Source organism: Oncorhynchus kisutch, linkage group LG18 (assembly GCF_002021735.2).
Source record: "Oncorhynchus kisutch isolate 150728-3 linkage group LG18, Okis_V2, whole genome shotgun sequence".
In the NCBI taxonomy this organism is placed as follows: Eukaryota; Metazoa; Chordata; class Actinopteri; order Salmoniformes; family Salmonidae; genus Oncorhynchus; species Oncorhynchus kisutch.
Genome location: NC_034191.2, coordinates 5629961 through 5655605, shown reverse-complemented (window position 1 = coordinate 5655605; position 25645 = coordinate 5629961). Strand labels below are relative to the sequence as shown.

General features: G+C 46.2%; 2 protein-coding genes across 6 annotated transcripts in view; both read right to left on the bottom strand.

The window, feature by feature from the left end:
- The window catches only part of atg16l2 (ATG16 autophagy related 16-like 2 (S. cerevisiae)), a 62619-nt gene extending 54433 nt beyond the window's left edge, over positions 1–8186 (bottom strand). For both annotated transcript variants that reach the window (XM_031795568.1, XM_031795569.1), the window contains exons 1-4: positions 7858–8186; positions 6439–6508; positions 1884–1959; positions 471–544 (exon numbers count right to left, since the gene is read on the bottom strand). In XM_031795568.1, coding sequence (XP_031651428.1) covers positions 471–544; positions 1884–1959; positions 6439–6508; positions 7858–8014 — 377 coding nt within the window. In that variant the 5' untranslated portion in view covers positions 8015–8186. The remainder of the gene's footprint in view (positions 1–470; positions 545–1883; positions 1960–6438; positions 6509–7857) is intronic.
- A 639-nt stretch (positions 8187–8825) lies between these two features.
- The window catches only part of wdr62 (WD repeat domain 62), a 68648-nt gene continuing 51828 nt past the window's right edge, over positions 8826–25645 (bottom strand). For 2 of the 4 annotated variants that reach the window (XM_031795351.1, XM_031795352.1), the window contains exons 25-31: positions 24117–24239; positions 18595–18715; positions 17760–17865; positions 15986–16052; positions 12692–12823; positions 11375–12342; positions 8826–10525 (exon numbers count right to left, since the gene is read on the bottom strand). In XM_031795351.1, coding sequence (XP_031651211.1) covers positions 10271–10525; positions 11375–12342; positions 12692–12823; positions 15986–16052; positions 17760–17865; positions 18595–18715; positions 24117–24239 — 1772 coding nt within the window. In that variant the 3' untranslated portion in view covers positions 8826–10270. The remainder of the gene's footprint in view (positions 10526–11374; positions 12343–12691; positions 12824–15985; positions 16053–17759; positions 17866–18594; positions 18716–24116; positions 24240–25645) is intronic. The other 2 variants (XM_031795353.1, XM_031795354.1) reach the window with 1 other exon arrangement.

Genomic DNA, 25645 nt, shown 5'->3' with positions numbered 1-25645 from the left:
TCACCTGGCATGGTGTTCTACAGTCTCACCTGGCATGTTGTTCTACAGAATCAGTCTCACCTGGCGTGTTGTGCTACATAATCAGTCTCACCTGGCATGTTGTTCTACAGAATCAGTCGCACCTGGCATGTTGTTCTACAGAATCAGTTTCACCTGGCATGTTGCTCTACAGTCCCGCCTGGCATGTTGTTCTACAGAATCAGTCTCACCTGGCATGTTGTTCTACAGTCTCACCTGGCGTGTTGTTCTACAGTCTTACCTGGCATGTTGCACTACAGAATCAGTCTCACCTGGCATGTTGTTCTACAGAATCAGTCTCACCTGGCATGTTGTTCTACAGAATCAGTCTCACCTGGCATGTTGTTCTACAGAATCAGTCTTACCTGGCATGTTGTTCTACAGAATCAGTCTCACCTGGCATGTTGTTCTACAGAATCAGTCTCACCTGACATGTTGCTCTACAGTCTCACCTGGCATGTTGTTCTTCCAGTACGGAGTCTTTGATCTTAATCTCCTGCTGGAGCTCCAATACCTGGTAGGCCAGCTAAAAAACACAGTAGAGTCTGTCAACTAGAGACACACAGTAGAGTCTGTCAACTAGAGACACACAGTGGAGTCTGTCAACTACAGACACACAGTAGAGTCTGTCAACTAGAGACACACAGTAGAGTCTGTCAACTAGAGACAAAGTAGAGACTCACAGTAGAGTCTGTCAACAAGAGACAAAGTAGAGACACACAGTGGAGTCGGTCAACTAGAGACACACAGTGGAGTCTGTCAACTAGAGACACACAGTAGAGTCTGTCAACTACAGACACACAGTAGAGTCTGTCAACTACAGACACACAGTAGAGTCTGTCAACTAGAGACACACAGTGGAGTCTGTCAACTAGAGACACACAGTGGAGTCTGTCAACTAGAGACACACAGTAGAGTCTGTCAACTACAGACACACAGTAGAGTCTGTCAACTACAGACACACAGTAGAGTCTGTCAACTACAGACACACAGTAGAGTCTGTCAACTAGAGACACACAGTAGAGTCTGTCAACTAGAGACACACAGTAGAGTCTGTCAACTAGAGACACACAGTAGAGTCTGTCAACTAGAGACACAGTAGAGTCTGTCAACTAGAGACACAGTAGAGTCTGTCAACTAGAGACACACAGTAGAGTCTGTCAACTAGAGACACACAGTAGAGTATGTCAACTAGAGATACAGTAGAGACTCACAGTAGTCTGTCAACTAGAGACTCACAGTAGAGACTCACAGTAGTCTGTCAACTAGAAAAAAGTAGAGACTCACAGTAGAGTCTGTCAACTAGAGACAAAGTAGAGACTCACAGTAGAGTCTGTCAACTAGAGACAAAGTAGAGACTCACAGTAGAGTCTGTCAACTAGAGACAAAGTAGAGACTCACAGTAGAGTCTGTCAACTAAAGACTCACAGTAGAAATACACAGTTATCTGGCATTGAATTGTAAGATATTGTATCTCTATGCAGTAGATATAAAAGACAGAGATGAGCAACAAACTGTTGTTTCCTTTTACAGTAGAATAATGAGCACACCATTCACAGGACCAGAACAAGGCAGGATGTCTGCTTCCTGGTTTCGTCTCTCTTTCTGGGTATCACTGACAGACAGTATCAAAACACAACACATATGCCACGCTTTATGACAGATTGGTGGAGACTATGCCTTATAGAAATACTGCCAATATAAGGCGATGTTGCCAGCAAGGTGATTTTCAACATTGCTGCTCTCTGAATGATTCTGCATAAGTGTCAACAACTGAAAGTGTTGTCGACAGCATAACGTCAAATCAGAGTCCCTGCCTGTATCTCAGTCATAAATCATCAACACGGTTACTTCCTGTTTCCTACCTCCCCAGTTGTTTTCTTCAGATCATCATTCTTGGAAATCAGAGACGTCAAGGAGTCGTTGGAGGAGGCAGGGTACCTGTTGAGGTCAAAGACACGTTCACGGGTTAGGGTCTCGAGACAGGAAACCCACGGTCGCACCTGGGCTACTGTTCAGTCGCACCTGGGCTACTGTTCAGTCGCACCTGGGCTACTGTTCAGTCGCACCTGGGCTACTGTTCAGTCGCACCTGGGCTACTGTTCAGTCGCACCTGGGCTACTGTTCAGTCTCACCTGGGCTACTGTTCAGTCATGTGGTCAGGTGCCACAAAGAATGACTTATGAAAATAGCAATTGGCTCAGAACAGCGCAGCACGGCTGGCCCTTAAAAGTACACGGAGCCCTAACATTAATAATATGCACGTCGATCTCTCCTGGCTCAAAGTGGAGGAGAGATTGACTTCATCACTACTTGTTTTTTTGTAAGTGTTCACACAGCTCAGACACCCATACATACCCCACAAGACATGCTACCAGAGGTCTGTTTAAACTACTGGCACACAGCTCAGACACCCATACATACCCCACAAGACATGCTACCAGAGGTCTGTTTAAACTACTGGCACACAGCTCAGACACCCATACATACCCCACAAGACATGCTACCATAGGTCTGTTTAAACTACTGGCACACAGCTCAGACACCCATACATACCCCACAAGACATGCTACCAGAGGTCTGTTTAAACTACTGGCACACAGCTCATCCACCCATACATACCCCACAAGACATGCTACCAGAGGTCTGTTTAAACTACTGGCACACAGATCATCCACCCATACATACCCCACAAGACATGCTACCATAGGTCTGTTTAAACTACTGGCACACAGCTCATCCACCCATACATACCCCACAAGACATGCTACCAGAGGTCTGTTTAAACTACTGGCACACAGCTCAGACACCCATACATACCCCACAACACATGCCACCAGAGGTCTCTTCAGTCCCCAAGTCCAGAACAGACTATGGGAGGCGCACAGTACTACATAGAGCTATGACTACATGGAATTCTATTCCACAGTACTACATAGAGCCATGACTACATGGAACTCTATTCCACAGTACTACATAGAGCCATGACTACATGGAACTCTATTCCACAGTACTACATAGAGCCATGACTACATGGAACTCTATTCCACAGTACTACATAGAGCCATGACTACATGGAACTCTATTCCACAGTACTACATAGAGCCATGACTACATGGAACTCTATTCCACAGTACTACATAGAGCCATGACTACATGGAACTCTATTCCACAGTACTACATAGAGCCATGACTACATGGAACTCTATTCCACAGTACTACATAGAGCCATGACTACATGGAACTCTATTCCACAGTACTACATAGAGCCATGACTACATGGAACTCTATTCCACAGTACTACATAGAGCCATGACTACATGGAACTCTATTCCACAGTACCACATAGAGCCATGACTACATGGAACTCTATTCCACAGTACTACATAGAGCCATGACTACATGGAACTCTATTCCACAGTACTACATAGAGCCATGACTACATGGAACTCTATTCCACAGTACTACATAGAGCCATGACTACATGGAACTCTATTCCACAGTACTACATAGAGCCATGACTACATGGAACTCTATTCCACAGTCCTACATAGAGCCATGACTACATGGAACTCTATTCCACAGTCCTACATAGAGCCATGACTACATGGAACTCTATTCCACAGTCCTACATAGAGCCATGACTACATGGAACTCTATTCCACAGTCCTACATAGAGCCATGACTACATGGAACTCTATTCCACAGTCCTACATAGAGCCATGACTACATGGAACTCTATTCCACAGTACTACATAGAGACATGACTACATGGAACTCTATTCCACATCAGGTAACTGATGACAGCAGTAGAATCCTATTTAAATGAACAGGTAAACATACACCTTATGGAACAGTGTGGACTGTGAAGAGACACACACACACACACACACACACGCTAGAACACAGACTCTACACACACCTACATTGTAATATTGTTGTATGGTGGTATTATACATGTTGTATTGTAGATATGTAGTGGTGTTATAATGTTATATGATGTTTTATCTTTTGTTTTAGGAGTTATGGAAATGCTTTAAAATGTGTTTGGACACCAGGAAGAGTAGCTGCTGCCTTGACAGGAACTAACGGGGATCCATAATAAACCCCAGGAAGAGTAGCTGCTGCCTTGGCAGGAACTAATGGGGATCCATATTAAACCCCAGGAAGAGTAGCTGCTGCCTTGACAGGAACTAACGGGGATCCATAATAAACCCCAGGAAGAGTAGCTGCTGCCTTGACAGGAACTAATGGGGATCCATAATAAACCCCAGGAAGAGTAGCTGCTGCCTTGACAGGAACTAATGGGGATCCATAATAAACCCCAGGAAGAGTAGCTGCTGCCTTGGCAGGAACTAATGGGGATCCATAATAAACCCCAGGAAGAGTAGCTGCTGCCTTGGTAGGAACTAATGGGGATCCATAATAAACCCCAGGAAGAGTAGCTGCTGCCTTGACAGGAACTAACGGGGATCCATAATAAACCCCAGGAAGAGTAGCTGCTGCCTTGACAGGAACTAATGGGGATCCATAATAAACCCCAGGAAGAGTAGCTGCTGCCTTGACAGGAACTAACGGGGATCCATAATAAACCCCAGGAAGAGTAGCTGCTGCCTTGGCAGGAACTAATGGGGATCCATAATAAACCCCAGGAAGAGTAGCTGCTGCCTTGGTAGGAACTAACGGGGATCCATAATAAACCCCAGGAAGAGTAGCTGCTGCCTTGACAGGAACTAACGGGGATCCATAATAAACCCCAGGAAGAGTAGCTGCTGCCTTGACAGGAACTAATGGGGATCCATAATAAACCCCAGGAAGAGTAGCTGCTGCCTTGACAGGAACTAATGGGGATCCATAATAAACCCCAGGAAGAGTAGCTGCTGCCTTGACAGGAACTAATGGGGATCCATAATAAACCCCAGGAAGAGTAGCTGCTGCCTTGACAGGAACTAACGGGGATCCATAATAAACCCCAGGAAGAGTAGCTGCTGCCTTGGCAGGAACTAACGGGGATCCATAATAAACCCCAGGAAGAGTAGCTGCTGCCTTGACAGGAACTAACGGGGATCCATAATAAACCCCAGGGAGAGTAGCTGCTGCCTTGGCAGGAACTAATGGGGATCCATAATAAACCCCAAGAAGAGTAGCTGCTGCCTTGGCAGGAACTAATGGGGATCCATAATAAACCCCAGGAAGAGTAGCTGCTGCCTTGACAGGAACTAATGGGGATCCATAATAAACCCCAGGAAGAGTAGCTGCTGCCTTGACAGGAACTAATGGGGATCCATAATAAACCCCAGGAAGAGTAGCTGCTGCCTTGGCAGGAACTAATGGGGATCCATAATAAACAACAGGAAGAGTAGCTGCTGCCTTGGTAGGAACTAATGGGGATCCATAATAAACCCCAGGAAGAGTAGCTGCTGCCTTGGCAGGAACTGATGGGGATCCATAATAAACCCCAGGAAGAGTAGCTGCTGCCTTGGCAGGAACTAATGGGGATCCATAATAAACAACAGGAAGAGTAGCTGCTGCCTTGGCAGGAACTAATGGGGATCCATAATAAACCCCAGGAAGAGTAGCTGCTGCCTTGGCAGGAACTAATGGGGATCCATAATAAACCCCAGGAAGAGTAGCTGCTGCCTTGGCAGGAACTAATGGGGATCCATAATAAACCCCAGGAAGAGTAGCTGCTGCCTCGGCAGGAACTAATGGGGATCCATAATAAACCCCAGGAAGAGTAGCTGCTGCCTCGGCAGGAACTAATGGGGATCCATAATAAACCCCAGGAAGAGTAGCTGCTGCCTCGGCAGGAACTAATGGGGATCCATAATAAACCCCAGGAAGAGTAGCTGCTGCCTTGGCCGGAACTAAATGGGGATCCATAATAAACCCCAGGAAGAGTAGCTGCTGCCTTGGCCGGAACTAAATGGGGATCCATAATAAACCCCAGGAAGAGTAGCTGCTGCCTTGGCCGGAACTAATGGGGATCCATAATAAACAACAGGAAGAGTAGCTGCTGCCTCGGCAGGAACTAATGGGGATCCATAATAAACAACAGGAAGAGTAGCTGCTGCCTTGGCCGGAACTAATGGGGATCCATAATAAACCCCAGGAAGAGTAGCTGCTGCCTTGGCAGGAACTAATGGGGATCCATAATAAACAACAGGAAGAGTAGCTGCTGCCTTGGTAGGAACTAATGGGGATCATTATTACAAACAAATAGAAAACACACAGACACTTAACAAACAGGACAAAGTATCTCTCACAGGAAATAGTCCATACAGGATTCTATCACACACATCAATAGGGCAGACTTCTTCCAGGGTGGGAAACTCCTGGCCTTATACATCAAGACAAGCTAAATACGTCCATTGAGAAGTAAGTACATTGACAACATCATTCTTCTAGTGTAATAATGACCTTGAGCCAGATCCCAGGATGCCTTTCGTGATGAGGGCTCTCTGATTGGACCTCTCCAGCAGATTAATATCTGTAGGATGACATCACCAATATAGAAAACAGAACACCATTATAGAACACAGAACACCTTTACAGAACACCATTGCAGAACACCATTACAGAACACAGAACACCTTTACAGAACACAGAACACCATTACAGAACACAGAGGGGGGGGCAGGGGGGGCCTGACAACCTTCAGTAGAGTTGAAAATGTGATGGAAACGCATTTAATTTGTTTATTTTTTATTCTATATTTTTTCCCCCCTGTGCACTACATCATCATGCACACACTTTTACCACCAACAAGTCAATTTGATGGAAACATCTCTGGTGAGAAATTGGAAATATTGTTTTTATGCAGATTTAATAATATTCGCATGAAAATCTGTAGCCAATTGGATGGAAACCGAGCTACATTCATTTTTGTTACATTAAACCACGTTTCCATCCACAGTCTTTATGCAAGTAAAGTCTTCCCATATATAAATTAAACATGACAGCTTTGATGGTACAGTTTCACAACTACTGATAGATTATTTGTTAGTTCGAAATGGTGGGATATTTTTGTGTGGGTAAACTTAATAATGCACGAAATTTCGATGGCAACGTCCTTATGGGCAAATATTGATATAATAACCCATCAAACAGAAGTAAATTTAGAGTCACATGATGATATGGTGTGTGGTCGTCCCACTACAAATCAGGAAACCATGCAGTTTATTAGGCTAAATTCATAGATGAACTTCACAGGATGGTGAATGTGCACTGTGATTTTGATGCTCCTTTCCAATAAATAGAGGGTGGTGACACGATGCTTGACAGCCATTTGACAAATATTCTCGCTTTTATCCATAATAATGTCATAATGTAGACTAGCCTACCAGCACTGTATCTGTGAGCGGTTGGGCTGGAGACCACGAACCAAGACCAGAGTAGGCAGACTTGCTATTTAACGCAACAGTTTGTGACAAAACTATAACGTAGAGTTGAAAATGCGATGGAAACATTGAATTTTAGATTTTTAATAGGTACATGAAAACGTAAGCAAAAAGGTAGGCCTACATTGTGTGTGCCCTACGTCATCACGCACTGATTTTATCCGCAAAAAAAGTTAATTTGGTGTCAACACTGGTGGGAAAATTCACTTAAAAAAAAAAAATCGGATTCTATAGTATGCGCATGAAAATCTGTCTCCAATTGAATTGAAACCGAGCCATCTATTGTTGCAGCATGGCAGTATCTCTAGAACTTCCTTGAATCGGAAAATGAATCTGGCTTAATTAAGCTTTTTTTAGGCCATCTGAAAGAAAACTACAATATATATATATATATATATTTTTTTTTACACAAGACCTTCAGCACAGAACTTGTACATACATGCCAGTATGACATCTTGAAACATCGCCTTCTGATACTTATCCCGATGTTTGAGTTGGCGGATGATATGACGTTTCCATGAGTCGGCTGTCTTCTGGGTGTTTATCTTTTCTTCGACTTTAGACGCCTCGCCACGTTCCGCTCCTAGTGCCGCCATGATAGACTAGTCCTACAGCAATTTAGGCTGTTACTAAACGGCATTGCCAAATAGTTTAGTCTATTGTATATCAGAGAAACATTTATTAACTTTCCATTTCAATAAAATCTCTACCGAGACTGGCTCGGCTGTCAACATGGAAGTGCCAGGCGGTCCGGCGAACAACAAGTTTCCTATCCAATCAGATGCTACTTACCATTATTTTCCTGAGTCAGACTGCAATCGTCATTATCGTCATTGAAAACATGTTAGGGCAGGACACGCCCGTGCTGAAGTACAATGCCAATTAAAATCTGTTTGTGTGACCACTGTCAAACTCCCCACTATCTATGCCACGTTCATCTCCTACTCGGAAACTTCCGACTTGCTAACTGGTTGTAGTTCTTCACATGCTGCAGTCAACCAGTTCTCAAGTCGGAAACATTCGGAGATTCCTAGTTCCCGAATAGCACCTCAACGCGGCACTACTCTAAAATAATTTATACATATGGACCAACAGAAAAGTGCATGACTGAATCAAGAGAATGAGCAATTGGCCTAGATTTCAAAGGAGATTGAATTAACACCCCCCCCCCCCCCCCCCCCCCAAGACTGCCTCCAGTAGGTCCGGTGTTCAGCAGTTCTCTTCAAAGATGGCACAATTCCTTCTTTAAATTTTGTCTCCACAGATGTTCTCCAGGGCCCTCCTCTGCAGACGTTGGGAGCGTTCCCTCTGCCACAGACATTCTCCAGACCTTCATCTGTTCCTAGTTCCCCCCTGTGGGTTCCACATTAAAGCTAGTCTGGTTGTTGTATGGAGAACACACAAAGCAATATGTAAAAAACAACTTTATTACACATTCTTAGTAAAATATACATTTTGTATGAATGCAAAAGCAGAAAGGTAAAAATATTACAAATAATTTACATTGAAATTTAACAATTTCACAAGAAACACCACAGGTGAACCACCACAGGTGAAACACCACAGGTGAAACACCACAGGGGAACTGTACAAAACACTGCAGGTGACGGTGAGCCTATTCTACCCATCTGATTCCACAGGCTTTAACGTAATAGAGCCCTTAACACTAGTGTCTGTTGGCTCCAACCTCAATAGGAAGCAAGCAGAAACCACACTAATACTGAACTTCAACTTGACTGCTTGGATAGAGAGAACTCAGTATCAACTAGCAAAACATAACCTGGTACACAAATACCTGGACAGGTCAAAAGAAACAGACCATAATAATAAGAGATTCAAAGGTAAACACTGATTAAAGCAGGTCACTTTGGTTGTGGCTGAATGACTCCTCATTGACTGCTTTGACGCTCAAATAGATCATGTTTTAAAATAAAGCGTCACCATGGCTACAAGGTTAGATACAGAATGGGTTAAGGGACCTGGGCTCGTAGCCACAAAGCATCCAAGAGAAGGAGTGCTGATCTAGGATCTGTCTAATGTAATCGTATTCATTTAAAAAATATATTTAAAAAAACACACACAATGCATCTAAAATGATAAACTGATCCTAGATCAGCACTTCTACTTTGAGATGCTTTTGTGAGACCTAAATAAATCGAAGAATCACAACAGCTACCAAAACACACAAAAAAAGACAGAGAAACAAAACAAGAGCTTTCAATTAAAGTAATAAGCAAAAAGAAAGAAAACGTGAAATAAAACATCCATTAATTAAGATAAATAGGAAAATAAGACAAAGCTAAAAGATTTTAAACAATTTGGAGACTTTAGATTGTGAAGTGTGTATTTACCAGTGCCTTATTTCAGTCAGTCTCTAATGAGGTGCTTAACATTTAACTGAAAGTATGGGCTTTTAAAACGAATCTAAATAAAACATTCTAATATACAGAGACAGTCGTCCGGTCAGGTTTAAAAAAGGTGCTGTTGGTTAAAAGGGACAGGATGCTATTGAAAATAGTCTGGTGAGAAGAGACAGGATGCTATTGAAAACCGTCTGGTTAGAAGGGACAGGATGCTATTGAAACCCGTCTGGTGAGAAGAGACAGGATGCTATTGAAACAGTCTGGTGAGAAGTGAAAGCATCTAATTGCTCACATCTGGTTAGTTAATATTTGCTTCACGTAAGGACGTCTTGTCTCATCCTCCATCAGCTAGGGTCATGTCTGTTAAAACGTGCATATTCGAGTCGCGTCCAGGGATAACTTTTCCTAACCTTAACCTAATTCCCCTAACCTGCTACGAAAAGTAACTTCTGATATTAGCGGGGCATCCCATCTAGTCAAACCCATCAACTAGCTACTGTCCATCTTCTTCTCAGCAATGAACAGCAGCATCTCAGAGTATTTCTCTAATAAAGCCACGGTCCGGTCGTCTCTCAGCTGGCGACCTGGAGAGTCCTCCAGGGGACAGGGGGCGCTGTGACCTGCTGCTGACGTCTGACCCGAAGGAAACACAGAGGCCAGCTCCGTCTGAGCCACACAAAAGGCCTCTTTTAAAATGGCCGACATCTGGCCCTGCTGCTCTGGGCTGTCTGTCATACAGCAGACCTGTGAGAGAACAGAGAGAGACAGACAACGTTGTATCGGTCTCAATGGTGGTGTCCGTGTTCTCTGACGCCATAATGGGACAGATATGTTGAGATCTCTATGTGACAACGGAACGGGCAAAGAATGAGGAAGCGGATAGAATCTGCTATCTTATGATTATCAGTGAAATTAACAAAAAAAATATATAAAATATCGATTACTATGTATAGCTTTGTAAGACTATAAATGACCAACCACCCAGTTTGAGTAGTTACAGTTTATGCCCCTGCTTTTGAGAGGAGCTGGCTACTGTACCGGGATACTAAAAGCATTTGCGCTAAGCTAACGACATGCTAACTTCAATCTCCAAACTGCATTTGCGCTAAGCTAACGACATGCTACTCTCCAAACTGCATTTGCGCTAAGCTAACGACATGCTACTCTCCAAACTGCATTTGCGCTAAGCTAACGACATGCTACTCTCCAAACTGCATTTGCGCTAAGCTAACGACATGCTAACTTCAATCTCCAAACTGCATTTGCGCTAAGCTAACGACATGCTACTCTCCAAACTGCATTTGCGCTAAGCTAACGACATGCTAACTTCCATCTCCAAACTGCATTTGCGCTAAGCTAACGACATGCTAACTTCAATCTCCAAACTGCACGCAGAGATAAAAAAAAAATGCTATCCATGAGTTCTGACTCTCCGGGTAAGTAGAGAAATGACTGAAATATCTCAAATCAGCAGTATCCCTTTGAAAGAATAAAGGCTCAGATGAAATGTTGTGCCAGGCTCGTTAAAACTTGATAACACGTGAATCTTTGAAAAGCTAGTGAATATAATTTTGAATATGTTTGTAATCTGACCTTGTTGTAGAATGTGACTGCTCTTCTCATGGCGTGCCTCAACTCGTTGGCCACCTGGTGACACATCTGAAGGTTCAGTGTTTCCTCTACAGAGTCACCGTGGAGACCAGAGTCACCGTGGAGACCAGAGTCACCGTGGAGAGGGAAGGAACAGGCAGAACCAGAGACAGGACTGTCGCTAGCCTGCTGCAGCTGGGGCAGATGGGAGGGGTTCTCAGAGAGCTGGGCCTGAGGGAGGGTTGGGCACAGATGGGAGGCCGGAGACGTGGTGGAGGCCGGAGACGTGGTGGGGGCCGGAGACGTGGTGGGGGCCGGGCTGCTGCGGAGCCCTGGTAATCCTCCCTGTGGCACCAAGCTGTCCTCCATGTTACGGAGGCACCTCTTCGCCTCCTTCCCAAGAGAACGCATCTCAGTTGGGGTGACCAAGGCGTGGCGGGTCGGACGGGTCGAGTCTCCAAACCTTCTCTGGGACTTGTGGGAGGCCAGAGGGAAGGTTAGGGTGGGGGGGTCAGAGGGCATAGCCAGGTCCAGGTGGAGAGCTGCTCTGGCTCTGTGGTTCCCCGCAGGAGAAGGAGGGACGGAGGGAGGCTGGCTGGCAGGAGCAGGAGGCTCCACTGAGGAAGGGGTGGTGGTGTGGGATACAGGGGGCTGGACTACAGGGGGCTGGACTACAGGGGGCGGCAGATTCTCCTTGCACTCCGGGTCTGTAACGTTCTGGAGGTCCTGGAGGGATGAGGCGCTCGCCTCCATGATCTTCCCCCCAGCAGGGTGCTCCTCAGTCGGGGAGATGTTCAGGCCCTCACCCTGGGACCTCTTGGCTCTGGAGCTGGTGGTGGTGCCCATGTAACGCTGGCGAGGCAGCCGGGTCAGGGGCTCCTTGTCCAGGCCGGGCTGGGAGGGTTTGAGGGTGGAGCTGGATGATGATGACGGACCACTAGACTGAGACCTCAGGGTTTTATCGGGCACATCTGACAGGTCGGGAACAGAAAGACAGCAGGTCAATGACATTCAGGGTTATTTACTCCACTGTTTCTCCCATCCTGATCCTAGGGGACGTAGTACACATCGTTGGGTCCCCAGGACCAGGATGGGAGAAATGCTGGTTTACTGTAACATAAAGTCTCACATTGCATCCTAGAAACCAGATTATCACCCGTGTTGATTTATACATCAGAGCAGGCTGCCAGCACCAGTGGAACCCCAGAGAGATGGAGACAAGGATACAGAGAACCAAGTCTAGCTATCCCCATGACACAAGGTGAGTCACAATCAATGCTGTGGTGGATCGACCACACACACACACACACACACACACACCTCCCAGAGTGTCTCTCCAGTGTAGAACAGCTATGGTTTTGCGGCTGCGTAGGCGATGGCGGGGTTGGGGAGTCTGCTGGACCGAAGAGGAGCGCCTCTTTAAAGACGTTGGATGACACTCCGCACCCCTCACTGGATTGTTACAGCAACAGTCAACCAGCGGGCAGACAGACAAGCGGGCAGACAGACCATCAACCAGCAGACAGAGACAGACTGACAGAGAGACAGACCATCAACCAGCCAGCAGACCGACAGACAGACCATCAACCAGCAGACAGACAGACAAGCCCACATCAGACCTTAACCCCACTGGATGGTTCTGGATGATTCTTCTAGCAACCAACAGACCCGAGAGATGACAGGTTTATACCCACCCTCACGACATCATCCAACACAACCAGGGTTTCTCTTAGCCAGTAAATTCTGGCTTTTGGTCGTTTCAAAACATTTAAAGCCGATACATAAACTTGTTGCCGGCCAAATTGTCCTGAAGAAAAAGAAAATCCATTGCAAAAGATAACCAGTGATTATCCCCAGTTCCAGTGTGCCAGCCCAGAGGAGATTCGTTCTCCAAAACAGTAAAGACGGCCTCAAGATCCCTCCTTCTTGAGGACAAAGTAGCGAGGCTGATGTGCATCGCGCTGCTCCAAGGAGCTGGACAGTTTTAACTCCCCAATAGCAGTGGCTCACCTTGAGCAGACCAAGGTCCACCGCCCCAAACAGGTAAATCAGAGGCCAATGATTGTGATCGTCGGGCCCAGTCCTAGTAGTTCTGCTGCTGCCCTAGGCCAGATCAATACATTCCTTGCCTGTGTCATTTGTAATTTAATTTTACCTTTATTTAACTAGTCAGTTAAGAACAAATTCTTATTTTCAATGACGGCCTAGGAACAGTGGGTTAACTGGTCTAGGAACAGTGGGTTAACTGGTCTAGGAACAGTGGGTTAACTGGTCTAGGAACAGTGGGTTAACTGGTCTAGGAACAGTGGGTTAACTGGTCTAGGAACAGTGGGTTAACTGCCTGTTCAGGGGCAGAAAGACAGATTTGTACCTTGTCAGCTCGGGAGTTTGAACTTGCAACCTTCCGGTTACGAGTCCAACGCTCTAACCACTAGGCTACCCTGCCGCCTCTACACTCTAACCACTAGGCTACCCTGCCCCCCCCTCTACACTCTAACCACTAGGCTACCCTGCCGCCCCCACACTCTAACCACTAGGCTACCCTGCCGCCCCCACACTCTAACCACTAGGCTACCCTGCCGCCCCTACACTCTAACCACTAGGCTACCCTGCCGCCCCTACACTCTAACCACTAGGCTACCCTGCCGCCTCTACACTCTAACCACTAGGCTACCCTGCCGCCTCTACACTCTAACCACTAGGCTACCCTGCCTCCTCTACACTCTAACCACTAGGCTACCCTGCCGCCTCTACACTCTAACCACTAGGCTACCCTGCCGCCTCTACACTCTAACCACTAGGCTACCCTGCCGCCTCTACACTCTAACCACTAGGCTACCCTGCCGCCTCTACACTCTAACCACTAGGCTACCCTGCCGCCATGTATAGTATCAACATTTGGAATCGATTTATAGAGTAATGATGTGTGTCATGAGCAATTGGTGACTTCAGTTGAGATTATTCAGTGACATCATGGCTTTAGAAGCTTCTGATTAATTGACATCTGGTCTGATGAAACAAAAATAGAACTGTTTGGCCATAATGACCATCATTATGTTTGGAGGAAAAAAAGGGGGAGGCTTGCAAGCCGAAGAACACCATCCCAAACGTGAAGCACGGGGGTGGCAGCATCATGTTGTGGGGGTGCTTTGCTGCAGGAGGGACTGGTGCACTTCACAAAATAGATGGCATCATGAGGCAGGAAAATGATATGGACATATTGAAGCAACATCTCAAGAACAGTCAGGAAGTTAAAACTTGGTTGCAAATGGGTCTTCCAAATGGACAATGACCCCAAGCATACTTCCAAAGTTGTGGCAAAATGGCTTAAGGACAACAAAGTCAAGGTATTGGAGTGGCCATCACAAAGCCCTGACCTAAATCCTATAGAACATTTGTGGGCAGAACTGAAGAATTGTGTGTGAGCAAGGAGGCCTACAAACCTGACTCAGTTACACCAGCTCTGTCTGGAGGAATGGGTCAAAATTCACCCAACTTATTGTGGGAAGCTTGTGGTAGGCTACCCGAAACGTTTGACCCAAGTTAAGCAATTTAAAGGCAATGCTACCAAATACTAATTGAGTGTATGTAAACTTCTGACCCCCTGGGAATGTGATGAAAGAAATAAAAGCTGAAATAAATAATTCTCTCTACTATTATTCTGACATTTCACATTCTTAAAATAAAGTGGTGATCTGGCCTAAAACAGGGAATTTATACTAGGATTAAATGTCAGGAATTGTGAAAAATGGAGTTTAAATGTATTTGGCTAAGGTTAACTTCTGACTTCAACTGTATATCACACGACACGAGTCACGACAGTTCAAATTACAATAAGCACAACATTTATTAATATCATGATCTTTGGAAACAAGTGCTTTCATGAATGCCTGACGCAGGCCTTATTTCACAGGAACACTGTAAAACAAGCCCTCTCTCAATTAACCAGTCTGAATGAATTTAGCTTATTTACATATTGAACATGATTCTCCAAATTGTATTTGATCATTTATTTTATTTCTGGTTCTGTACTGCAGTGGAAATGGGGAGCAGGGCGGCCCGGCCCGGTCATGGCTAGAAGGCGTTTTTAGCTAACCCTACTCCTTTTCCTAACTTTAACCTAATTCTCCTAACCTGCTACGAAAAGACAAATCTGACGTTATTTTGACAAAAGCTGGATCCCTTCTAGCCATGACCGACCGGCCCTGGTGTTCGTAGACAGCCATGTTTTGCTATTTATTAGGCCTAATTACAATTTGAAAATAGCTTTGTTTTGTTATTTAAAATGTTCATACAAATAGCCTTTAGGACAGGTCATTTGCAAATATTATATTTGAATAAAAAATAATTGTAATTATAATTTATGATTTATAGCAGGGATGGGGGAAAAAAAAACAGAAAAACCTGTCACGTTGGTATAAGAACATCATTCGACTTCAGTACAACTTTACAGGCTAATTTCTACTCCGTTAAAATGAATCACAAATCATCTAAAATGTGATTTTGAGCACGGTGGGTTAACATGTCCCGATACATCCCGATACATTTCTAAAAATCCGGCTCCACATTTTCCTCCGAACTGACATATCAGTCTACCTCTAGACGAGTACTCACCAGGGGTCTGGCTCTCCTCTTGAACAGATTCTGTAGTACTGCTCACGACAAACTGCTTGGAGTTGGCCTGTAGATAGCAAAAAAAACAAAAAAAATAACATCTTCAGTGACTTTCATGAACTTTTACAGGAGATTAACATCAAAATATGATTTGCATCTCAGGTTAGGATCTGGCCCCTGATGTGTATCTTGTGTTCTGCGTGTTGGTGAGGAACTAACCTCGCTCAGTGGCTATAAGCCTGGTAAAATCAACCATTCAAAATTGGTCTTCGTGGGAGTGACCATGGAATTATTTGTGAATGACCTCAGAGTAAAGTATGTCATTATTTAATTTTAGCGAATCACAAGACGATGAGGCGTGGCTCCAAATGGAGGCAGGACTCGGGTAGGAACTTGTGGTGTGCTAGAAAAAAACATTCCCTCTAACCTCAAAGGGAGAAGAATACAATAGGTCCTACCTTCCAACTAGCAAAGGACATAGCTAACTAACGAATGGCTTCACGAGAAGAACAAAGACTACCCCCCTAAAATCTGTGGTCGATGTGTGTCGCGTTTGCGGGGAAAATATTCCCAGTTAGAGTCTCAACCTGAAACTTTGGGCCGATAGAACAGATGCACAAGACACGTGGGGGAAGGTGTTGTGGGAAATGATTGGTAGACTAAGACAATTATAGGTCCAATGTAACATTTTTTTTTTTTATTTATCTCAATGTCAGAATTTATGGGTAACAAGTACCTTACTAAGATTGTTTTTTGACAATTTTAATTGAAAACAAACAAAAATAGCTTCTTAGCAAATACTTCTGAAGAAAGAGTTTTGCTAGGACTGTCTGGGAGTAGGGAGAGGAAATCAGACAACTAGCTGTTATTAGTAGAGAACTCTGCTTTGGAACTCTGCTTTGGAACTCTGCTTTGGAACTCTGCTTTGGAACTCTGCTTTGGAACTCTGCTTTGGAACTCTGCTTTGGAACTCTGCTTTGGAACTCTGCTTTGGAACTCTGCTTTGGAACTCTGCTTTGGAACTCTGCTTTGGAACTCTGCTTTGGAACTCTGCTTTGGAACTCTGCTTTGGAACTCTGCTTTGGAACTCTGCTTTGGAACTCTGCTTTGGAACTCTGCTTTGGAACTCTGCTTTGGAACTCTGCTTTGGAACTCTGCTTTGGAACTCTGCTTTGGAACTCTGCTTTGGAACTCTGCTTTGGAACTCTGCTTTGGAACTCTGCTTTGGAACTCTGCTTTGGAACTCTGCTTTGGAACTCTGCTTTGGAACTCTGCTTTGGAACTCTGCTTTGGAACTCTGCTTTGGAACTCTGCTTTGGAACTCTGCTTTGGAACTCTGCTTTGGAACTCTGCTTTGGAACTCTGCTTTGGAACTCTTGACTCTGCTTTGGAACTCTGCTTTGGAACTCTGCTTTGGAACTCTTATTGGTCTACTAACTCATTTACCACCTAGTGATGTCATCAGGCAGGCCAAAACTCCATCCCACCAAAAACGGGAAGAAATTTCAGGATGTCTTTTCAAACAGCTCTTACATGAAAAAGGCCATTTATCACAATTTCACAGAATTATTCCAACCTCATTGTGAAAATATATATAAAAACACAGGAATTATTCTGCACTGGGCCTTTAAACTAATGAGCAATACTCCGGGAGAAATCTCCTGCCACTCTGTATCCTAACGAAGGCCAATATTCACGTCGTGTTCCACCAGATCTTCCTCACATTTTGGGCGGAAGAATCAGTGAACAAGATAAGTGAGGAACAGGCCAGTACCTGAGTAGTGTTGAGGCTGGGGGTCGGGTCAGGTGAGGAGTGGCTGCTGGGCTCCTCGGTGATGCTGGGCGGGAGAGGAGCAGGACGCAGGGCAGAACCAGGACCACTAACACGCCACGGATACGAATTAGGACAGGTTTTAAAAACTAAACAAGTACACATTGCATGATTGAATCAATATATATCTTGATGCTCCTGGACACACATCAGTGATGTGAATACTAACCGCACACTGCATCAATGTGAGGTGTGACTGAGGCAGGGGGAGGGGGGGTGACTGAGGCAGGGGGAGGGGGGGTGACTGAGGCAGGGGGAGGGGGGGTGACTGAGGCAGGGGGGAGGTGGTGACTGAGGCAGGGGGGAGGTGGTGACTGAGGCAGGGGGGAGGTGGTGACTGAGGCAGGGGGGAGGTGGTGACTGAGGCAGGGGGGAGGTGGTGACTGAGGCAGGGGGGAGGTGGTGACTGAGGCAGGGGGAGGTGGTGACTGAGGCAGGGGGAGGTGGTGACTGAGGCAGGGGGAGGTGTGACTGAGGCGTTATTGAGGTGTGACTGAGGCGTTATTGAGGTAAGGTGTGACTAAGGTAAATGGTGCTTTCAAGACAACTGGGAACTCTTGGGAAAAAAAGGTGTAAACATGACTTCAGTGATCTTCAGGTCGGAAAGTCAGAGCTCTAGAAAGATGCCAGAGTTTCCAACTTTGAATTCCGAGCTGGAATACTACACCCCCAGAGTTGCTAGTTGTCTTGAACGCACTGACGTTGGGGATTCCCAGGTTCCCAGTTGTTTTGAATGTGGCACAAGATGAGGTGGTGATTGAGGCAAGGCGTTACTGACCGGAGTCTGCTCTGGAAACGAGACAGAAAGCGTGTAGAGATGCTGAATCGGGGGTTGAGGAAGAGGCTCTCTGTCTCTATGGGTGGAGTCTGCAGACCGGACAGGTCAGTCTCAAACCTCTCTACAGGGGCAGAACAGATAGCAGTTATAGCTAGCTACAAACTGTACTTACAATACATCCTAACTGTTACCAAATTGTAAAAAATGATTTACGAGACACTAGCCTAGACTCACAACCACATCTGTCTGTCCGACAGCCTGGTTAGGTTTAGACCCAGACCAGAGTATGTGAGCTGGAGCGGAGCCTGTCCAACTCGCCTGCAGCGCGGAGCGAGTTTCCCCAAAGACCTTCTCACCCTCTCCAATTTAGCGGCAGTATAGCTCACTTCATGAGTTCAGGGGACGCCCGGCCCAGCATGCATTTGTCGTCTACTCGTCTGCTGCTATAGACCCTTGCTTTAGCTACTGTCAAAGGAGTTCACTAAATATTTTTCAAAAAGAAACTGATAAAACACACAGGTGCTAAATCGAGGTGAGTTCCTGGAGATCTACTGTCCTGTAGGTTTACAGTCCAACCCTCTTCCTGGAGATCTACTGTCCTGTAGGTTTACAGTCCAACCCTCTTCCTGGAGATCTACTGTCCTGTAGGTTTTCAGTTCAACCCTCTTCCTGGAGATCTACTGTCCTGTAGGTTTTCAGTTCAACCCTCTTTTCCCACTGTAAACCTACAGGACAGTAGATCTCCAGGAAGAGGGTTGAACTGAAAACCTACAGGACAGTAGATCTCCAGGAAGAGGGTTGGACTGTAAACCTACAGGACAGTAGATCTCCAGGAAGAGGGTTGGACTGTAAACCTACAGGACAGTAGATCTCCAGGAAGAGGGTTGGACTGTAAACCTACAGGACAGTAGATCTCCAGGAAGAGGGTTGGACTGTAAACCTACAGGACAGTAGATCTCCAGGAAGAGGGTTGGACTGTAAACCTACAGGACAGTAGATCTCCAGGAAGAGGGTTGGACTGTAAACCTACAGGACAGTAGATCTCCAGGAAGAGGGTTGGACTGTAAACCTACAGGACAGTAGATCTCCAGGAAGAGGGTTGAACTGAAAACCTACAGGACAGTAGATCTCCAGGAAGAGGGTTGGACTGTAAACCTACAGGACAGTAGATCTCCAGGAAGAGGGTTGGACTGTAAACCTACAGGACAGTAGATCTCCAGGAAGAGGGTTGAACTGAAAACCTACAGGACAGTAGATCTCCAGGAAGAGGGTTGGACTGAAAACCTACAGGACAGTAGATCTCCAGGAAGAGGGTTGAACTGTAAACCTACAGGACAGTAGATCTCCAGGAAGAGGGTTGAACTGAAAACCTACAGGACAGTAGATCTCCAGGAAGAGGGTTGGACTGTAAACCTACAGGACAGTAGATCTCCAGGAAGAGGGTTGAACTGAAAACCTACAGGACAGTAGATCTCCAGGAAGAGGGTTGGACTGAAAACCTACAGGACAGTAGATCTCCAGGAAGAGGGTTGAACTGTAAACCTACAGGACAGTAGATCTCCAGGAAGAGGGTTGAACTGAAAACCTACAGGACAGTAGATCTCCAGGAAGAGGGTTGGACTGAAAACCTACAGGACAGTAGATCTCCAGGAAGAGGGTTGGACTGTAAACCTACAGGACAGTAGATCTCCAGGAAGAGGGTTGGACTGTAAACCTACAGGACAGTAGATCTCCAGGAAGAGGGTTGGACTGTAAACCTACAGGACAGTAGATCTCCAGGAAGAGGGTTGGACTGTAAACCTACAGGACAGTAGATCTCCAGGAAGAGGGTTGGACTGTAAACCTACAGGACAGTAGATCTCCAGGAAGAGGGTTGGACTGTAAACCTACAGGACAGTAGATCTCCAGGAAGAGGGTTGGACTGTAAACCTACAGGACAGTAGATCTCCAGGAAGAGGGTTGAACTGAAAACCTACAGGACAGTAGATCTCCAGGAAGAGGGTTGGACTGTAAACCTACAGGACAGTAGATCTCCAGGAAGAGGGTTGGACTGTAAACCTACAGGACAGTAGATCTCCAGGAAGAGGGTTGAACTGAAAACCTACAGGACAGTAGATCTCCAGGAAGAGGGTTGAACTGTAAACCTACAGGACAGTAGATCTCCAGGAAGAGGGTTGAACTGAAAACCTACAGGACAGTAGATCTCCAGGAAGAGGGTTGGACTGTAAACCTACAGGACAGTAGATCTCCAGGAAGAGGGTTGGACTGTAAACCTACAGGACAGTAGATCTCCAGGAAGAGGGTTGGACTGTAAACCTACAGGACAGTAGATCTCCAGGAAGAGGGTTGGACTGTAAACCTACAGGACAGTAGATCTCCAGGAAGAGGGTTGGACTGTAAACCTACAGGACAGTAGATCTCCAGGAAGAGGGTTGAACTGAAAACCTACAGGACAGTAGATCTCCAGGAAGAGGGTTGGACTGTAAACCTACAGGACAGTAGATCTCCAGGAAGAGGGTTGGACTGTAAACCTACAGGACAGTAGATCTCCAGGAAGAGGGTTGAACTGAAAACCTACAGGACAGTAGATCTCCAGGAAGAGGGTTGGACTGAAAACCTACAGGACAGTAGATCTCCAGGAAGAGGGTTGAACTGTAAACCTACAGGACAGTAGATCTCCAGGAAGAGGGTTGAACTGAAAACCTACAGGACAGTAGATCTCCAGGAAGAGGGTTGGACTGTAAACTTACAGGACAGTAGATCTCCAGGAAGAGGGTTGGACTGTAAACCTACAGGACAGTAGATCTCCAGGAAGAGGGTTGGACTGTAAACCTACAGGACAGTAGATCTCCAGGAAGAGGGTTGGACTGTAAACCTACAGGACAGTAGATCTCCAGGAAGAGGGTTGGACTGTAAACCTACAGGACAGTAGATCTCCAGGAAGAGGGTTGGACTGTAAACCTACAGGACAGTAGATCTCCAGGAAGAGGGTTGGACTGTAAACCTACAGGACAGTAGATCTCCAGGAAGAGGGTTGGACTGTAAACCTACAGGACAGTAGATCTCCAGGAAGAGGGTTGGACTGTAAATCTACAGGACAGTAGATCTCCAGGAAGAGGGTTGAACTGTAAATCTACAGGACAGTAGATCTCCAGGAAGAGGGTTGAACTGAAAACCTACAGGACAGTAGATCTCCAGGAAGAGGGTTGGACTGTAAACCTACAGGACAGTAGATCTCCAGGAAGAGGGTTGGACTGTAAACCTACAGGACAGTAGATCTCCAGGAAGAGGGTTGGACTGTAAACCTACAGGACAGTAGATCTCCAGGAAGAGGGTTGAACTGTAAACCTACAGGACAGTAGATCTCCAGGAAGAGGGTTGAACTGTAAACCTACAGGACAGTAGATCTCCAGGAAGAGGGTTGAACTGTAAACCTACAGGACAGTAGATCTCCAGGAAGAGGGTTGAACTGAAAACCTACAGGACAGTAGATCTCCAGGAAGAGGGTTGGACTGTAAACCTACAGGACAGTAGATCTCCAGGAAGAGGGTTGGACTGTAAACCTACAGGACAGTAGATCTCCAGGAAGAGGGTTGGACTGTAAACCTACAGGACAGTAGATCTCCAGGAAGAGGGTTGGACTGTAAACCTACAGGACAGTAGATCTCCAGGAAGAGGGTTGGACTGTAAACCTACAGGACAGTAGATCTCCAGGAAGAGGGTTGGACTGTAAACCTACAGGACAGTAGATCTCCAGGAAGAGGGTTGGACTGTAAACCTACAGGACAGTAGATCTCCAGGAAGAGGGTTGAACTGAAAACCTACAGGACAGTAGATCTCCAGGAAGAGGGTTGGACTGTAAACCTACAGGACAGTAGATCTCCAGGAAGAGGGTTGGACTGTAAACCTACAGGACAGTAGATCTCCAGGAAGAGGGTTGAACTGAAAACCTACAGGACAGTAGATCTCCAGGAAGAGGGTTGAACTGTAAACCTACAGGACAGTAGATCTCCAGGAAGAGGGTTGAACTGAAAACCTACAGGACAGTAGATCTCCAGGAAGAGGGTTGGACTGTAAACCTACAGGACAGTAGATCTCCAGGAAGAGGGTTGGACTGTAAACCTACAGGACAGTAGATCTCCAGGAAGAGGGTTGGACTGTAAACCTACAGGACAGTAGATCTCCAGGAAGAGGGTTGAACTGTAAACCTACAGGACAGTAGATCTCCAGGAAGAGGGTTGAACTGTAAACCTACAGGACAGTAGATCTCCAGGAAGAGGGTTGAACTGTAAACCTACAGGACAGTAGATCTCCAGGAAGAGGGTTGAACTGAAAACCTACAGGACAGTAGATCTCCAGGAAGAGGGTTGGACTGTAAACCTACAGGACAGTAGATCTCCAGGAAGAGGGTTGTAATAGTATATGCTTAATACAACAATATGTTTAAATGCTGAGCGCTTAATGTCCCTGCCAGCCTAATGTGTCGCTCTCGCAAATGCGTCACACTGCATTTCTTTATAAGCAATATCCTTGGAATAATAGATTAATAATATAGACTAAATAATGAACTCGTTCTTAGACTCCCTGTCTGGCTCCTGACCTATTTACAGTGTTTCATAATGCTGTTTAAAATATAACCACTTCTTACAGTAACAATGGTCATGTTGATTATTACGATACTTTTCATTGATATGGCTTGGTAGATCCAGGTAGTTTGGTGTTCGTTAATGAATGGAGCCAATTTAGAATGGCGGTAGTTTCATTTTTTTACTTTCTGTGAGCGAGGAGAGGTTGGGGAAGGACGTGGAAAAACTGGGGCAGTTGCTCGTCGCTCTGTGAGCGAGGAGAGGTTGGGGAAGGACGTGGAACAACTGGGGCAGTTGCTCGTCGCTCTGTGAGCGAGGAGAGGTTGGGGAAGGACGTGGAACAACTGGGGCAGTTGCTCGTCGCTCTGTGAGCGAGGAGAGGTTGGGGAAGGACGTGGAACAACTGGGGCAGTTGCTCGCCGCTCTGTGAGCGAGGAGAGGTTGGAGAAGGACGTGGAACAACTGGGGCAGTTGCTCGCCGCTCTGTGAGCGAGGAGAGGTTGGGGAAGGACGTGGAACAACTGGGGCAGTTGCTCGCCGCTCTGTGAGCGAGGAGAGGTTGGGGAAGGACGTGGAACAACTGGGGCAGTTGCCCGCCGCTCTGTGAGCGAGGAGAGGTTGGGGAAGGACGTGGAACAACTGGGGCAGTTGCTCGCCGCTCTGTGAGCGAGGAGAGGTTGGGGAAGGACGTGGAACAACTGGGGCAGTTGCTCGCCGCTCTGTGAGCGAGGAGAGGTTGGAGAAGGACGTGGAACAACTGGGGCAGTTGCTCGTCGCTCTGTGAGCGAGGAGAGGTTGGGGAAGGACGTGGAACGACTGGGGCAGTTGCTCGCCGCTCTGTGAGCGAGGAGAGAGATTTCCGACCGCTCGACTCACATACTCTGACCCAGACAAGAGGCTTGTGGCTCATTACATCACCATCATCATCATCCGTACCCTCGTTGCTCAGGTGGTTGGCCATGGTGTCAAAGTGTTGTCTAAGGAGTGTCTGTGGATCTTCTTCCTCTTCCTCCACTCCAGAACTACCTGTAGAACTCACCTGGCTCAGGGAGTCAGTATCTACAGGGGGAGACAAGAGGAGAGGAGTCAGTATCTACAGGGGGAGAAGAGGAGTCAGTATCTACAGGGGGAGAAGAGGAGTCAGTATCTACAGGGGGAGAAGAGGAGTCAGTATCTACAGGGGGAGAAGAGGAGTCAGTATCTACAGGGGGAGAAGAGGAGTCAGTATCTACAGGGGGAGAAGAGGAGTCAGTATCTACAGGGGGAGAAGAGGAGTCAGTATCTACAGGGGGAGAAGAGGAGTCAGTATCTACAGGGGGAGAAGAGGAGTCAGTATCTACAGGGGGAGAAGAGGAGTCAGTATCTACAGGGGGAGAAGAGGAGTCAGTATCTACAGGGGGAGAAGAGGAGTCAGTATCTACAGGGGGAGAAGAGGAGTCAGTATCTACAGGGGGAGGAGAGGAGTCAGTATCTACAGGGGGAGGAGAGGAGTCAGTATCTACAGGGGGAGGAGAGGAGTCAGTATCTGTAGGGGGAGGAGAGGAGTCAGTATCTGTAGGGGGAGGAGAGGAGTCAGTATCTGTAGGGGGAGGAGAGGAGTCAGTATCTGTAGGGGGAGAAGAGGAGTCAGTATCTACAGGGGGAGACGAGGAGTCAGTATCTGTAGGGGGAGAAGAGGAGTCAGTATCTACAGGGGGAGACGAGAGGAGTCAGTATCTGTAGGGGGAGAAGAGGAGTCAGGGAGTCAGTATCTGGAGGCTAATAGGGGTGGAAATATAATCCATCCATATTGTCAGACCCGGTGGCTTGTCATTGTTGACAACAATACCCTTTTCACCTCTTCCACACTCACTTTACGTAATTCAAAAGTACAATTCTGGTCTTTCATAATTTGGTCAGATATACTTGGATGTGTCGTGTCAGCGTTGGTTGCTGGCATGTCATGTCTAAGTGTATCTCGTCTATGGAGAAGTCATTAAAGTAGGTTGGCAATATCAGTGGGTTTTCTGATGAATGAGCCATCTGATTCAGTGAATGATGAAGCCGAGTTGCCCCCCCCAAAAAAGTAATTTAAGGTACTTTTTTTCCTTTTTACTATCGTTTATCTTTGTTTCATAGTATAACCTCTTTTTATTTTTTGTGGTATTAGTATTATAGTAGTAGATTGCACTATTGGTTAGAGCCTGTCTAAGCATTTCACTGTAAGGTCTACTACACCTGTTGTATTCAGCATTTCACTGTGAGGTCTACTACACCTGTTGTATTCAGCATTTCACTGTGAGGTCTACCTACACCTGTTGTATTCAGCATTTCACTGTGAGGTCTACTACACCTGTTGTATTCAGCATTTCACTGTGAGGTCTACTACACCTGTTGTATTCAGCATTTCACTGTGAGGTGTACTACACCTGTTGTATTCAGCATTTCACTGTGAGGTCTACCTACACCTGTTGTATTCAGCATTT